This window comes from Lepidochelys kempii, chromosome 7 (assembly GCF_965140265.1).
Source record: "Lepidochelys kempii isolate rLepKem1 chromosome 7, rLepKem1.hap2, whole genome shotgun sequence".
Lineage (NCBI taxonomy): Eukaryota > Metazoa > Chordata > Testudines > Cheloniidae > Lepidochelys > Lepidochelys kempii.
This window is the reverse complement of record NC_133262.1, coordinates 42922681-42938952: the sequence shown is the minus strand read 5'-3', so window position 1 is coordinate 42938952 and position 16272 is coordinate 42922681. Positions and strand designations below refer to the sequence as shown.

At 40.4% G+C, this 16272-nt stretch overlaps 1 protein-coding gene across 6 annotated transcripts in view; it reads right to left on the bottom strand.

Annotated features, from left to right (window-relative positions):
- Positions 1-1037: 1037 nt before the first annotated feature.
- Positions 1038-16272, bottom strand: part of SFMBT1 (Scm like with four mbt domains 1) — a 137703-nt gene continuing 122468 nt past the window's right edge. For all 6 annotated transcript variants that reach the window (XM_073352399.1, XM_073352398.1, XM_073352395.1 and 3 more), the window contains 8 exons: positions 15432-15496; positions 12643-12782; positions 9077-9186; positions 6786-6961; positions 5837-6015; positions 5230-5475; positions 3769-3897; positions 1038-1771 (listed from right to left, as the gene is read on the bottom strand). In XM_073352399.1, coding sequence (XP_073208500.1) covers positions 1631-1771; positions 3769-3897; positions 5230-5475; positions 5837-6015; positions 6786-6961; positions 9077-9186; positions 12643-12782; positions 15432-15496 — 1186 coding nt within the window. In that variant the 3' untranslated portion in view covers positions 1038-1630. The remainder of the gene's footprint in view (positions 1772-3768; positions 3898-5229; positions 5476-5836; positions 6016-6785; positions 6962-9076; positions 9187-12642; positions 12783-15431; positions 15497-16272) is intronic.

Below are 16272 nucleotides of genomic sequence, written 5' to 3'. Positions count from 1 at the left end.
ACATCCTAGGAACTAAACCCAGTAGGCTTGCATGGAGCTCAGACTGCCTCTATGGCCAGTCTCTAGCTACCATACATCTTGGAAGCCACTAAACATATCTTTCCCGCATTGCCTCCTCAAACAAATTCTCTTAGCAAGCACCAGCATCCTCTACTTTCTTCAAGTATCCTAGTACCTGCCTCAGGGCTTTCTGCAGGAGTGAGTTTGAGTGGAGGGAAAAACAGGGGAGGCATGCTTTCTGATTTCCCACCTATATGTAAAATCTCAGCTCATGTTCCCCCAGACATTTACGAATACAGGCAGAGGTTGATGAATGGAATCTGGAACTCAGTGCTCATTTTCAAGTGGGTCCGAGGTTTGATGCCATTTCACACAGCATATTAGACAGTAAGGTTGGCTCTGTTGCCCACTAAAAGCTTATGAAGAGAACAGCTGTGCAGAGCTCCTTATGATGGCTATCTGATTCCATTCAGGTCTGACATGCAGGTCACCACTAGTGCAGCTCCACTGGAAGAAGTCAGTGTAGGCAGGGCTTAGTTTTCAATCACTTTTACCAAATGGCCTTCTCTGAGTAAAAAAAACCTGAGTCATGTCCACACTGCAGCTCCCACACTTGCTTTCTCTGGTGGAGCTGAACTGATGGTGAATTTTCCTAGTTTACACATGGACCTGAGATTCATGTAGTGGGGGCAGGGAGAAGAGCAGCATTTAATATGCTCTGCTATGATCCCAGCTACTTTGTATATGTAGAAAAGGGACAAAGAGATTCAAGCCATGTTTTTAAAAGATAGGTCCAGTAATTCTACCTGACAGCCAGGATGCAGAAAACGAAGCCCTTTCCCTTTCTCCCACCCCCAACACACACACACACGGGGGGGGGGGGGGGGGGGGAGGAAGGGAGAGAGAGAGAGCGCACGCAAACCTGTACAGCTACCAATGAACTTCTCAAAAGAATTAACCCCCTCCCATCCTCAGTAACCACTTTTACTGTGCAGGCGGCAGAGGTAGTTTAAAAAAAAAATCCCAAAACACGAATATAAAAAACACTCTTGCTATACTGTACATTCAGAACCCTGTGGCCACATCATTGTCCCGACAATGAGCTAATTTAAATTAAAAAAAAAAAAAGCGCTGATGTGTAAAGAGCACATCCCAAAGCTAGTGCTGTCTTAAAGCAAATGTTCTCTTTCGGAGAAAGGAAATGGAGTTCTTCTTGATTGGTTAGGAATAGGAAAAAACATTTTCCAGTAGCTGCCTTCTCACTTACATGGCATCCGTCTCTCCTTTATCTTTTTTAATTCTGCACCACCAGAACTCTTGAAACGTCTGTCTCCTTATAGGAAACGTTTCTGTAACCATTTTTTAAAAATTAAAAAAGGCATGATCAGAGTGAGAGACTCATGTTCCCAAGCTAGCAGCCAGCTGGTAGGGTAGCTGCTATGTTTGCATTGACATTTTGCTCCAGATGTTGTCTTCCTTCCCTCAAAGTGCAAAACTGTGGCTGAACAGATGTTTGTAGGTCACCAGAACTGGAGCCTCACTTTAACCCCATTTGGCTTTCGCTGCCAGAAAGGGAGGAGCATGTTGCTGCAGTTGTGCTTCCAAAGGTCCACTTCCATTTGGCCACTCCTCAGTTAGCAAACTGCTGATAAAAAGCAAGTTTGACCCTTTCAATGTGGTGGCAAAGTTTAATAGCTGGCCCAAGTTTCAAGTCCATGCACTCCTGAACAGTGGGGAGGGTGAGCAGGAGAAGAGCCTGACCATCTATTTCCTGTCAGGAGACAAACAAAACACTGGTAAGGTAGAATTAGTTGCTCATTTACTCCCATTCAAATTTTGGCTTCCTCGAGTTTCAGCTCATGACTCTCTACCTCTAGGAATTTGCTGTTTCACTTGTGCTGCTTCATTTAGCTAGAAATCTCCCTCTCATCACCTACTTGCTTCCTTCCTTCCTCATCTTGAAGTGCAGGTCCATTCTAAATTGTCTAAACAAGATATCATATGGTTTCATCCTTACTGTCTCAATGGTTCCAGAGAAAATGTATTCAGTTTACAAGTAATGTTTTTTTCCTAATTTCTAGCCCTGCAAACTCAATCTGTGTTCAGAGAAGCAATCTGGGTTGTGTTCTCATGCATCCCCACACTGTAATACAAGTTGTGCCAGCCAAATTACACCCTCAATAACACCTACAGCCTTCATATTATGCCCTTAGCAAAATTTGTGTTCACCACCCAGGAGGGGCCTGGCAATTTGTAGTACTGGGCACTTAATAGGCAAGACTAGCAAAATCCATCTTTGAAAAATAGATGTAATATGAAAAAATACATTAAAAGGATTCTCACTTTTGTGCTGTATTTTTGATACCCTCTTAAATATGGATTAAAGTTTCTTTCCCTAATGACTCCCTGTGATAAACAAGGCTGAATTCCCACTCTGTCACTCCGAGTGCAGAGAGTGGGGGCCCGCAAGGATTCTAAAAGTTAATACTTGCCAGTCCAGGCTTGTATTAAACTCCCAGGGATACAGCTTTTCTCTGACCTTTGGCTTGGTAAATGCTGCCAACACCCAAATGCAAAAAAACCCCTTTGAACCCAGGAAGGAGCACTTGGGAATTCCTCTCTGTGGAGTACCCACAAGTCCTTTCACCCCCCTCCAGGGAAGAGCTGAGAAAGAAAACGAAGCTGTTTTCTTTGGCTATCAGTTAATCAAACAGCATGCACAAACCTAACCCGTTAGGACACCAAAAATCCAATCCTGTTCTTAAAAAAAGTAAATTGTATTAAAACAAAAAGAAAGAAAATACAGCTAAAACATAGGCATTTGCTAGATTTTAAAAGAGCAATTCAAAAAATTAAGCACCCAAACTAACTTCTTGGGGGTTTAGCTTAAAGGTTACAAGATAAGAAATAAACCAGATAGCATCTAACTAAACATTCTCTATCCAAATTATTTCTTCTAGGTATGCAAAATACTTGTTCATACCTGGTTCAAACCCTACACAGCATTTCTACTTACAGCATTGCTGCTCCGTGTTCCTGCAGTCCAGGAAACAACAGACAAAGGGAAAGTTTTTTTCCCCCCATTTAAATAAATCTAGCCTTCCCATTGGCTCTTTTGGTCAGGTGCCCACTTTTTTTTCCTTTACCTGGGGGACTTTTTAACCCTTTACAGGTAAAGCAAGTAAAGAACAGCTACCAAGAGATATTTTACAGCTAACTGGCTGGCTGGGTGCCCATCAAAGGGAGCTATCCCCCTGTTTATTTATCACACTCCCTCTTCATTAGTGCATCAGCAAAGCACTGTGTGATGCCTGGTAATAAATATTGAGCAGTCTCCAAACTTTAAGGTTTACAAAGCACTCTGTAAGTGTTATTTATAGTAAACGGTACAATATTTACCAATCATTTGACACTGGGAGTGCTACTTGGGTCAAAATAACAAGCTCTATATCCTCTTTCAAATAGGCCACTGAATTCATTGTGACCTGTTTTAGTTGCTGCCTAACAGTTTTCTCCCAAGTCAGTTTTGGAAATCAAATGCAGCACATAGCAAAACGTTCAGTAGGCAATGGAACATAATAGAATGCCTCTATGCTAGAACGAGCTGTAAGAAACAAAGTGTAAAGTTTTTTGCCATATCAAAAACATTATAAAAACTGCAGCAACTATGTTTTACCCTTTAGTAATTAAAACTGGTTTCATGTGGTCAGTCAATCAGCAGATAATGCAGCAGCAGGCTCATGTATTTTAAAAAGAAGTGTTGCATACCTGATCCAGGAAAATTCTGGCTAACGGGGCACAGTCTGTGGATTTGAGGAACCGCACGACATCAGCCACGCTCCATTCCAGAGGATTACTGTCCAGCTGCAGCTTTTCGGCAACTTCATTCTTTATTTCCTAACCCACCCGCCCCCCCCAAATACCAAAACGTTATATTTGCCATGTCCACATAGCATGTTTCTAAAATAACTCTGAACTTGAGAGGTAGCATTGTCTAGCAGAATGCTAAGAATCAGAAGTCAGGAAGTGCTGAGTTCTAAAATCCCAGCTCTGCCAATGGCTTGCTGTGCAGCATTTGGAAAAATTCCCCAAACTCGTTATTTTAACATTTTTTAAATTGGGGTAGTATCCTCGCCTCCTTCCCAGACAAGTCGTGAAGATCAGTAATATCTGTATGCTGCTTTGAGCATGGGAAGGGCTAGTCCCCTCAAGTTCATGGCCCCTGCCTAACACCAGGCATGGTGGTGCACAATCTCAGGCTCTTATTGGATTTCTCTCTGCTCCTGGATTCCCAGGTAGCTGCAGGGCCTGAAAACACATATTTTGAAAACAAGAGAATGCATCTTTCCCATTCAGGTGCAGAACTCCCCCTGATTATCACTGTATCACACCAGAAGTCTGGACTAGCATCACATACAGTACACAAGCAAAATCTTAGCTGTGACCTTGGCAATATTAGGGCAAAATAACTTTCCAAATGAATAGACCGTTATGAGATGATCTGAGAATATGAAGTCACCATTAAGGTTGTGTGGAAGTGATAGTTATGATATGTATTGCTTTTCAGCCTCTACTGGAGATGGAAGTGAAAATTTTATGGAGTGCTTCTGATGGCATTTTAAGCAATATGACAATGGCACATTGGACCTTCTTATTTTCATGCTTAAGAAGTTTCTTAAGCTTTGGGTGGGTCCTGATATAATCAAACTACATTTCATTACAGTTATGTTAATTTTAAGTTTTAATAATTACAGATTCAATGCATACTCGAGTTCTGAAGGAACAGTTTGGTACAGCAGCAGCTTGTCACTTCATCACAAATAGGGGGTTTTTATTTTTAAGAAATAGCAAAATTTGCTGATAATTTTGATAATAATTTTCAAAGATATGATCCTCTTACAAGAGAATTTTGGCCTTGGCTGAGTGAACAGATTAAATCATCACAGCTGCTATATTAAACCCCTTTAGAGAGTCAACATTTGCTCTGTCAACCCTTCTCCTTGCAATTCAAGGAATGTCACTTTTGCATTTAGCACTGGGAAGACAGGACACAGAATGCTCCGGGTGTACACTGGAAATTAAAAGCAACTTTCAATCAGGATAATTAGTGAAATTCACAGCAAACTGCCAAATGGAGGAAAATTCTGAATTAATGATATCTCCCTCCCCACACCTGGGGAAGTGACCAAATCACTGAGGAAGTAAAAGATTTTGTGCTTTAAGAGGTACCTTTGGTGAAGGGGGTTTATTTTCATCATCAGAGAAGGAAAAGGTCCGGAGCTTCCTCTTCCGCTTGTCTTGATCCTGAGCCAGGCAGTGGGACAGTTCACTCTGTGTGGGAGAGGAGGACCGCGATTTCTTCTCCGACACTTCCGACTCTTCAAGCAGTTCATCTTGCTGCTCTGAGGTGCTGTCCTCACTCATTGATTCTTCATCTACGTCATCCTGGTCATCCTCTTCCTCTCCCCCACTGCCCTGAAAGAGAAGAGAAATAATAAATTTAGAATGGGAAATTTAGTACATAAAAGTCCTATGATAGTCTCTGATCTTTACGCTCACAGTTGCATGCAGTGCTGCTGTAATGATGTTGGTCCCAGAATATTAAAAAGACAAGGTTGGTGAGGTAATATCTTTTATTGGACCAACTTCTGCCAGTGAGAGAGATAAGACTTTGAAAGATACTACCTCACCCACCTTGTCTCTCTGATCTACAGTAACCGTTTGGCTGCACAGAGTCTAAAGGAACTGGTAACTTGCTGTGCACAGAGTCCTGTTCCAACACTGAGGCAATCTATGAACATACACTGTACTGTGCAAGTTTTCTCTAGCTGCATACCTGGAGAGATCCAACTGGAGAGTTGTCCACTGAGGTGGACAAACGTTTTTTCTTATGGACAAAGAAGTGTTTTCGTCTCTTCCTCCTCTTGCTTGGTTTCTTCATGCCTGCTTCCAGATTACTGTGGCCACCTGGTGGTCGGCCAATCCTTTTGTTTTTCCTCTTCCCATAATAGTGTGCTACATAGACAAAAGCAAAGGGTGTGTGCTTCACATGTGTTGTGTTGCAATGGAACTTCAGCATCATTAGGTTATCACTTATCAGCCCTCAGGAATGCAGAATCATTAACAGAAAGCTTTCCAGCAGAAATCCCAACTGTGGAGAACATCAACATGAATGGGTCTATTCTTTCCTTCAATACAATACATTAAATATGTGTTTATTAATAAAGTTAATCACCCGACAAAAGGAGATTATATTTCTTTAGTTCTGAGAAAGGCCTCAAATGAACAGATTTTGGTGCAAATAATATCAGCAGCTATAGAGTGGCAGATAGTGGTGGTGGGGTTCTGCAGGATTTGGCATGCCCTGTACAGATCTATTGAGATGATACATAATCTACACTCACTGTGGCCAGGAGTTCAAATTAGTAAAATACATTATGGAGGCAGCTTGTTCTAAAGCAGAGTGGCAGGAGAGACATAACTTTTAATGAAAGTATCCTGGAATCAGTTTTTGTCCTAGAAATCATCAGCAGGAATTAATACAACATTAGGCATAATAGTTGGTTTTATGATGTTGCAGTTCACTGTTAGATAATCATTGTTTTGATCCAAGATATGGGTATCTAGGTCTATATCATTAGCACTTGGGCTGCTCATCAGGGTGATATATAATGATATATATGAAGTGATATATAATTTGTAACACACTTTGAGATCCTTCTGGATCAAAGGCATGGTCTAAATGAAGATCATTACATTGGCAAAAAACCCTGGTATCTACTCACTGTATTTGGTCTTTGTCAGGACTGAGCAGTTCTCTGAACACTTATCTAGCACCATCTGCGGGCCAAAGAGATTTGGACAGCATTCCAATTTGATGCAGGTTGTTCTACAGAAATCTGCCACCCGATCTGCTGTTCTCACAACCTCCACAGTGGCACGGTAACTCTTCCCTTTGTACCTGCCATTGGAGAATATCATCATAATCTAGCGGGTCCTAATACTGTTATTCACTGTGATAAAGATGCTATATTACACTATCAACATCAGACATTACATATTCAAAATAAGTTTGAAGAGAGCTTGTGAAAGGCTTTGGATCAACAATCATAAAAACCAAGTCCTCCCTTCAGCAATATAAAATGACAGATGCACATGTGAATACATATTAACAAGCTAGTACAGCATGGGCAGTTGCTGTGCCAAGCTTTTGCACACTGCCCTGCTAGTATGTTTCCAATATAATTTGGAAGAAATATTCCCATACTTTATATGAGTATGGAGACTATACCAGCTAATCTAAGATGGTAATGCAAAAATTGCCAATTAATGTCCATTGGATGTAGACACCTGCTTACTAGGATCTGGATTCACTCCAACTCACTGCAGAGGCCACTGAACAACGATTAAATGGATAACTTACAGCCCCTAGTGAACTCAGGTTCATTTGGCAGGTTATCTGGACGTGGAAAGCTACATATCACATTACCAACCCCCCTGTGCCACCAGCCACTCTTCCTCAACCTACTCAGCAACTTATCAAGGAATGGAAAGGCTACTAACACCATGGCTCTATGTGCCAGAATGACAACTTCTCTTTTGACTACAGACAACAAACGAATATTTTCCCTGGTGCCTGTGGAGGATGAAGCAATAAGAAAGGGCATTTTCTATTTGTCTACTAGCCTTATATGATGCAGACAGATTTTATGGAGGAACTACATGCTGTGGGGGTGTTGTGCATAGCTGAGTCAAGCATCATTCCCAAGCTTTGCTTTTTTAGTACATCCAGTGGTATGTGCTAGTGAGTCTATTGGGGATACCTCAGACCACAGTTCTTCTATTTAGAATTGCATAATGGCCCTAAAAATCTGAAACATGGAGAAAAAACAGGCAGTGATTTTCATAGGTAGCCTGCCCACTCATCTCTGACCTCACTGTTAAATCAGATGAATATATTTAATAACTGCAGTAAGCCACTCAAAACTGACCTTTCCTTTCTCACACTATTTTATTTACATAAGCTTTTCTATGGACTCTTCATCACTATATCTGAGTACACAGAACTCCGACAAGGTAGGTAAGTATGTCCATTTTACAGTTGGGGAACGGAGGCAATGAGAGAGCTAGTGACTTGCTTAAGGTCATGCAGTAAGTCTGTGGCGGAGCTGGAAACAGAATCCTGATCTCCTGGTTGGGTAAAAGTCCAGTGCCTCAACTACAGGACGATCCTTCTTCTCTTTTGGGTAGTTAACCAAGTGGCTCAAAATTGCTGGGTTTAATAATTCTATTATGTTAACATGATCACAACGTTCTTTCACTGTGGTTCCTCGCCACATATTGGTTTCTCAGTAACAGTGAAATCATAGACCAGTAAGGCCCAGCAGGAGCACTGGGCAGCATATTTGCATCAAAAATGTAAAAGGGATTCCCCAACCCAGCTCTTCCCAGTGCTGGACTCCAGCTCAGTAAATAGGCTAATATTTAAATGGAATTTGGCTGAAGGTCCTGACAGCCTGAAAACCTTTCCTGACACTTTCAAAGCAGAAACACAAAACTATCTTCAATCAAATTACAAATCTTTTACCCTTTTGCTGCTGATCTGCTAGCGCATATGCTATGTTGTGCTAGTTACTCCAGTAATACTGCACTGAAACCAAAGTAGTATCAGAGCACGCCTGATACAGGAAGCAACAGCACACCAGCTGCACTCTGCTGGATGTTCCTGAAACATTTTGCACGAGTTGGAGGGTTAAGTTTTGCAATGTCCTTATTTGTCTTAGAATCATAGAATATCAGGGTTGAAAGGGACCTCAGGAGATCATCCAGTCCAACCCCCTGCTCAAAGCAGGACCTATCCCCAATTTTTGCCTCAGATCCCTGAATGGCCCCCTCAAGGACTGAACTCACAACCCTGAGTTTAGCAGGCCAATGCTCAAACCACTGAGCTATCCCTCCCTCCCTTGAACAAACCTCATGTAATTTTCCTAAAAGGCAAATAGTTAAACAAAAATGTAGATTGTAGAAGATATTACTGCTGGGATCAGTTGGACTGGGATGTGGGGCAGGAATTTACTTTGCTTTCAGGGTCTCTCCATGCCCATGCCAGGCAGCATCCTCATCCAGCTGGAGTTCTCGAAGGACACGGCTAGGTTTGTAGGCTGCGTTGATTAATAAAGTGAGAACCTACAAATGGAAACGAAAGGAGGAGGAAAAACCCATTAGGTTATTCATACAGTAAATATGTTTTAACGGGTTAGGGTGGATTGGCAGATTAATTCCATTTATCTGAATTAACTAGCATCAAACCACTACTATCTGAGCATTAAAAAACTCATTCATAGTGGGATTTTGGAAAAAAGGCAACTGCTTACATGATAAATCATAACAGACAGTAAGTAGGGTCTTGCCAAGCCTTCAAAATTTGACTGCCAAAAGATTACTGATTTCAGCAGCTCCCAGAAATTTTTGGAGCTTCACTGTCCTTATCTCATATCACTCAACTTAATTCAAGGGTAGACATTATAAAGCTCAGGCAGTTGTGGGTAATGCCAGTGACATTTTGCTACCTATGCATGCTACTTCATTCTTGAGCTTTTACTATTAATCATGTTTATTATGGTAGTTCCTAAAAGACAACCAAGAATGCCATTGTGCAGGGCACTGTATGAAGAGTAGTAGATTGCCTGCCCCCAAAAAGCTTGTAATTTAAATAGATAAGACAGACTCTGGGTGGGAAAAAGGGTATAATTTGGGTATCACCCAAAGGTATGGTCCTGTGTACTCAATGACTTCTTGGCTGTGGAATCAGCCATGTGCTAAGAACTGGGCACCAGAATCTAAGGCTTCATTTAAAAAAAAAGTTTCTAGCCTTTGTCACAGTGATCATCTGATCACATCTGCAATTTTATCAGTGCAGTGTTGCCTTCCTGATTCTGCAGACAACCTGAGTAAAGAGCTCTGAAAAGTACTAGCAACCTCATATGTCAGTGGGGTGTTAATCACTTTGATGTTCAACCCATCTTTAGGTTTCAGAGTTAACTATTTTAGCGCTATTCTTTTTAGCAGAAAGATCTAGATAAGATGTTTATCCCTACAGACCCAAACCACTTCCAAACACATTCCCAGGTGTCAAAGGCCTCAATTTGCCAAACCTCCAGCTTTACCCCATCAGCTTCTTCAAGGTGATTATATGCATCAGCTCAAAACTCAGATACATCTAAAACCAAAAATGAGGGGCAGGATAAAATATATTGAGCACATCAATATAAACACAAGGGGTACTATATTGATTGTAGTAGTCATTTTCGTAATTCAACTCTTGGATGCATTTTCAAAGATGCTGAACACCTGTAGCTGCTACTGACTTTGGTAGTATTTGTGGGTATTCATCAGCACTTCTGAAAGTCAGGCCTTTTTTTTAATTTAAACGAAGCTGCCACAGAATTTCCAGTCTGCCACACTGGGAGTACTGCAGAATCCAGAAGCCTTGCTGTATATCTAGGCTCAGCTTGCTGTGGAGTACCCCGAGCCTTGCTCAAAAGAGCTGTAGAAGTCCATAGTGAAGCAAATTAAACTATTCAATTCACCCTCTACGAAATGAAACATCTGTATCAACATAACAGAATCCAACGTGGGAAGAGCTAGCAACATTTGCAGTTTAACAAGTGAAGAGACAAACCAAGGATCATCACTCCTAGAAAGGATGCAAAAGCTCCTCCACAAAGGATCTTGTGCATTTGTACCATATTCTGTCCATGAGAGAACACCATTTCTCTACTCAATGAGCACAAAAGCTACTACTTAAAAAAAAACCAAAAAACAAAAACGAAACAAACACCCATTAATGACATTTAACATGCAACAAAGGTCCCTCCCAGAGGCAGCTTCTATAATCTGGTGCTTTCTCACAGGAATACAGATTTGTCATGACAGATCAAACCAATGGTTCATCAAAGCCAGCATCCTGCCTTGGGCAGTTGCTGATGCCATATGCTTCAGAGAAAGGAGACTCCTGTGCCCCCATAAAGCTGCCTGGCCAACTGTACACCTTAAGTTACAATTAACTATTTCCCAAGCCTCATGGCAATCACCTTACACCCAAAGCATACAATTTGATTATTTTTAACCTGCTTAGTTGCAAGTTTATGGAGGGTATTAGTTTATCTAACTCTGAAAACTCAGCTACAGTATTCAACTGTGGCTTACTCTTTTTTTTTTTTAACCTCCAGTTCATGCAAAGTGTTCACACACACACAGAAAGTTGATATGCATCAGAAAAATGTACATTTCTGCAGTGGTGCAACTCTGCAAATGATAACAATGGTAGAAGCTGTAGATGGGGTTCAGGTCTTTTGACCACCATCTTGTCTGTCATCAAAGGACAGGAAAATGCTTACAGATTTTCCTAGTGTATGCAAGACTATCGTGCTTTTTATACATGGCATGGTTTGAATTTTCCATTAAAATCAAACTTAGAAGTGGCTGTCACAAGAGGCTTGAGAAAGTCTTCCCTATGATCTTTGCTTCCTGATTTTTGTTTGATGCAATAAAGCAGAGGACTGAGAGTTAACTCCCACACTTAACCCACATTCTATTAATTTTGGGAGAGTTGTGCTGAAGTGGGAAAAATATTTTCGAGGAACTTCCCAAGAAAAAAAACATTCACCATTTCGTTTCAGGAGATATCGTACCCCAGACATATTGTTGTGGAAAATTCAGCAAAATGACTATTGTCAGAAGAGATATTTTCATGTGATTTGCTGTGTAATATTTTCTTGAAAAGAGGCAGGTTTCAATTGGAAAATGTATCCATTTTCACTCACAATGCTCCCTGTGAGTGAAAAAGTCATGAATCTGGCAGATTTGCACAGACATAGGCCCAATTAAGTATCTGCAACAAAATACAAAGAACTATTTAAAAAAAAAAAAAGACAGCTTTCCCATTCAGTTGGGAATATTTTGCACCGCTCTACTTTTTTTCATAGGGCAGAAACCATATTTCACATATTCCAACACAACACAATAGACCACAGCAGCTTTTTGGGCTGCTTGAAATGCACAAAGAAAAAAAAAGTGCTAAAATACTATGAACTAATTGGATATTATAGGGATTTTAATAGGGCTGAACTATTCTAACATCAGCTGGTAGTTTTCAGTAATGTTAATTAGGGTTTACTTGACACAAAAATAAGAAATGCAATAATAATGAAATGATTACATCTCTGGTGGATCAGAGGTATTTTACCAAATCTCTAACCACTCAATACCTTGTGCTTAATTTTAGACAAGAAATAGAACACTCACCAACAATAATCATTCCCTTATATCAGTGGTTCTCAAACTTTTGTACTGGTGACTCCTTTCACATAGCAAGCCTCTGATTAAATTAAATATATAAAAATGTGTTTTTAATTTTAACACCATTATAAATGCTGGAGGCAAAGAGGGGTTTGGGGTGGAGGTTGACAGCTTGCAACCCCCCCATGGAATAACCTCGCAACCCCCTGAGGGGTCCCAACCCCCTATTTGAGAACTCTTGCCTTATACTGATTAGTCCATTACCTATCTCTAATTAGAGAGTCACTCTGGAGCTTAATATGCAGTACTATACACACAGCCACACACTCATAACCCTCTCACCTCTTTAAGGACAAGAACGCAGTTCCCAGGTCCCACGGACTGAGGCAGCTCTGCAATTCTCCCTTTGTTAAGGTAAGGCCCTGAGAAGCACCGGTGGTTGAAGTAGATTTTTGGACAGCAGTACTTTCCATTAATTACAACTGAGAAATGAAAATCAGCAGCAAAGATTTAGATCATGCAATGCAATCTCCCCAGCCAAGACTGGCTTCTCAAAAAGCTTAATATTTTGTAAAATAGTTTAAGCCACATACATTTTGGGAGTTAAAGTGTCACATTTGCAGCTATAGCATTGCCCGTAATTGACATTGCTGAGATGTACTTCTTGTATTTTACACGCATAGTCACACCCCGTTTATGTATTGGCAATATCCATATAACAAAGTGAGCCCAAAAATAAATCCAGTCACACAGCTATGCAATTTATCATGAGCCTTTGACTGCCCACCTCATCTGTGCTCTGCCAGTGATCCATTCTCTGCAGCTACTTCTAACATTCTAAGCAGCAAAAAACACTTGGGGGGGAGGGGGAGAAAATCAGCAAGAGAAAGGTTGCCTCCTTTTCCTACAAAGTGTCTATGTTCTGAGGCCCATAACAAGGAATATTCATTCCCAGACCAGCTACAGCCTTAGGGTCACATGTCTTCTTATCCAGGCTAGAGATGGGAGTTTCAGACCATTAAAAATAGCAGATTACCAACTTTCCACTGGAATACACAGCACTTTTTTGAGCCATAGCATTTTTATAGAAAGCAGACATAAGAATTTGCTATTTTAGGTCATTTTTAAAAGGTTCCAGAATGCATACCCTTTCAAAAGCCTTATACTAGATAGAGTAAACAAGGTACCTGACTTTAGACGCAGAAAGATATGCAAGTTACCACCAATTCAGTTTTAGAGGTTTCTTTAAAAGGGCTAGAAGTATAGGATACAACCACATTAAAAGCAGGCAGTTTCCCTTTCCAAAAGGTATAAAGCATACATTTCTAGTCCTGATGGAAAATACTGGAACTTACTGCTAGTCATTGGTCCTGATCACTTGGTGTCAGAGACCTATGGCCATTGTCATTTTGGGGAAATCTAATATTGTTCAAAGAGGGAGGAGTTGAAAGGGGATAAAGGAAGAGTCTGGAAACATTTCTGTGGTAAATTTATTACAAAAACTAAATAGCCAGCTTTTGATTTATAAGTTCTTCAGATGTTTGAAACTTTGGAAGTCCCAGTGGAGGTGGATTGGAGGGCATTATACAGGTGAAATGGGCATAGAAGTATGACAAACCTACACTAGTGTGTGGCTCTGCAACGTATGGTATGAGATTATATATTACATCTCATGCAAGTCTATGACCTGCATCCATGCTATTTTCTTCTGGGAAGGTGTTAGAACAAGCAAGGCAGGGTCACACTGGGTCAGCACCTGGGGCAGTCCACAAAGAAACTCCAACGTACTGAAGGAAATGGTGCTGGTGATTTAACGGGAGATTTTCTAAGTAAGCCTGATTCTAAAGGGAAACTATGCAGTTGGAGGGGGGAAAAAAACCCAAAGGTCATAGCCATCTGATATAATTGGAGAAGATAAGTAAATCAAGCACCAGAGTTCTGGACAAATTTCAAGTGCAGTAATTACTGCTCCCTAAATTTCCCTTGCAGTTTCAAGCAGAAAAGCTATTTGCTACTTCCTATCCTAAACTGTTTAACAATGCAAAGCAATATTATACAACTGCTGTTTTTTCCACCAGCAGTTGCTACACTTTAATGTTGCTGAAGTAATCCTTGTTTTTAGTTTGCATGTCAGTTGAAGTCTGTAAAACACCTTGGCATCCTTCAGAATTTAAGCTGCTATATATGGATGCAATATATTTATGGATGTATAAATAAATATAAAAGTAAAGTAATTTTACACTTGTAGTCCTATAATTTTGATTGAAAAGCACTTTAATCTAAAAAGGCCATAATTCCAGTGGTTTATAAACTGACAAACAGATGAAATGACATTATATCTCCATTTTAAAACCAATTAATATGCAAAGTGGTACAGCCTTAGACATGCATTTTACTGTGTGGGAAACAGAGCAATTTAGGATTAGATGCTATACGGACAGAATTGTATAGCTGTTTCATCAGCAGATGTACTTGTATACATTCTTTCAACACTTTAGAAAATGAGCAGATTTTGCCATTTGGCACATGAGTTATTTTACACTTAGAACAGTCTTGCTTTAGACTGATGATCAAGTTATCACAAAGACAAACAAACCTTCACATCAGTATAGTATTCTAACAGTTCGGTGTGGAGTATGACGTGTTTGTTATAATAGCCCAACCCAAGTGTCACAGTTTTATGTATCTCTCAATATTATTTTAAAACATTTTTGTTGGGGGATGCTTAGACATGAATTAATTTCCTTCCCACGCACAGCATATGGGATTTACAGGTATGTATACCACTTATATAGCTTAGAGGAAAGTGTTTTGTAAACAACTGGGTTATTAAGACTAAATATTTTGGCTCCAGGTGCTCCAGCACATCCATTAGTGGGAGAAAAGATTAAGTGGTACAGTAATCCAACTTCCAGCATCAAGACAACATTTTCTCATTGTACCATGTGCAGCAGTAATTGTATGCTGTTCTGAAGTTAAGTCTTCCTTGCCATTTGAAAGATTATCCTTCGGAAAAGTTTTTACCCTATTGTACTAATTCAGGACTGCTGAAGTTACTGAGCAGCTGGACAATTATGCCATAAAGATACAGAACTCTCACACCTTCTTAACCCAACAAACAAGATGCTTACCTGAGTCAGTGGAATTCAGTTCCTGGTTCTTCAGCCTCTCATGGACAGTCCTTGAAGACAAAATTCTGAAATGGGAGAGAGGAGGTTGGGAAAGAGACCAAGGTTGATACATCAACATCTTGATTGCGAAAAGGCTAGGTCCTTTCTCACTCCCAACTTAGTGTGTCAAGCCTATGGTTTCAATTATCTTTGTAATATTTAACAACTTTACTCAGGCTGTAGGAAGAGGCAATTGTGTTGATCTAGCTCAGCTCTGTGCCAGTGGTGTTCTTCCCTTGTTTGAAAAAGCCAGGTGTGTCAAAGGTGCTTGGTAACAAAGCCCACTCCATCATGGAGACACCATCACAGTTTTTACATTTCACATTTGAAAAGATGCGGATTCAAACAAAAACTAAAAAACACTTCTAATGGCCCCATTTAAAAAACAGGTGGCTTGGCATGTTAGGAGAGTCTATTTTACTGAAAACAGTGGACCAAGTATTGGGATGTCCAGCCATGTAAAATCTGATACCTGCAATGATATCGAGATCAGCAAGACTAACTGTAGGGAGATCCATTGTATATGTCACTTGAACAAGCTCATGCTACATAGTTTCACAAAGCCTTTGAAGATGAGAACACAAGGATGGTCTCTATTTGAACTATTTTTTCCTCCCACTTTTCTCTCCTTTTTCAATCTGGTAAGCATCTCATGTAATATAACGCCAACTGTGGAGGAACACACTAGCTGCACACTATTTGAATGAGGGCTCTCACACAGAACAGCTGAACGTTCCTATCAAATAATGTGGAAATCTCAATTGCACAACACAACATTAAGGAAGTCAGATTCTGTTCCTCA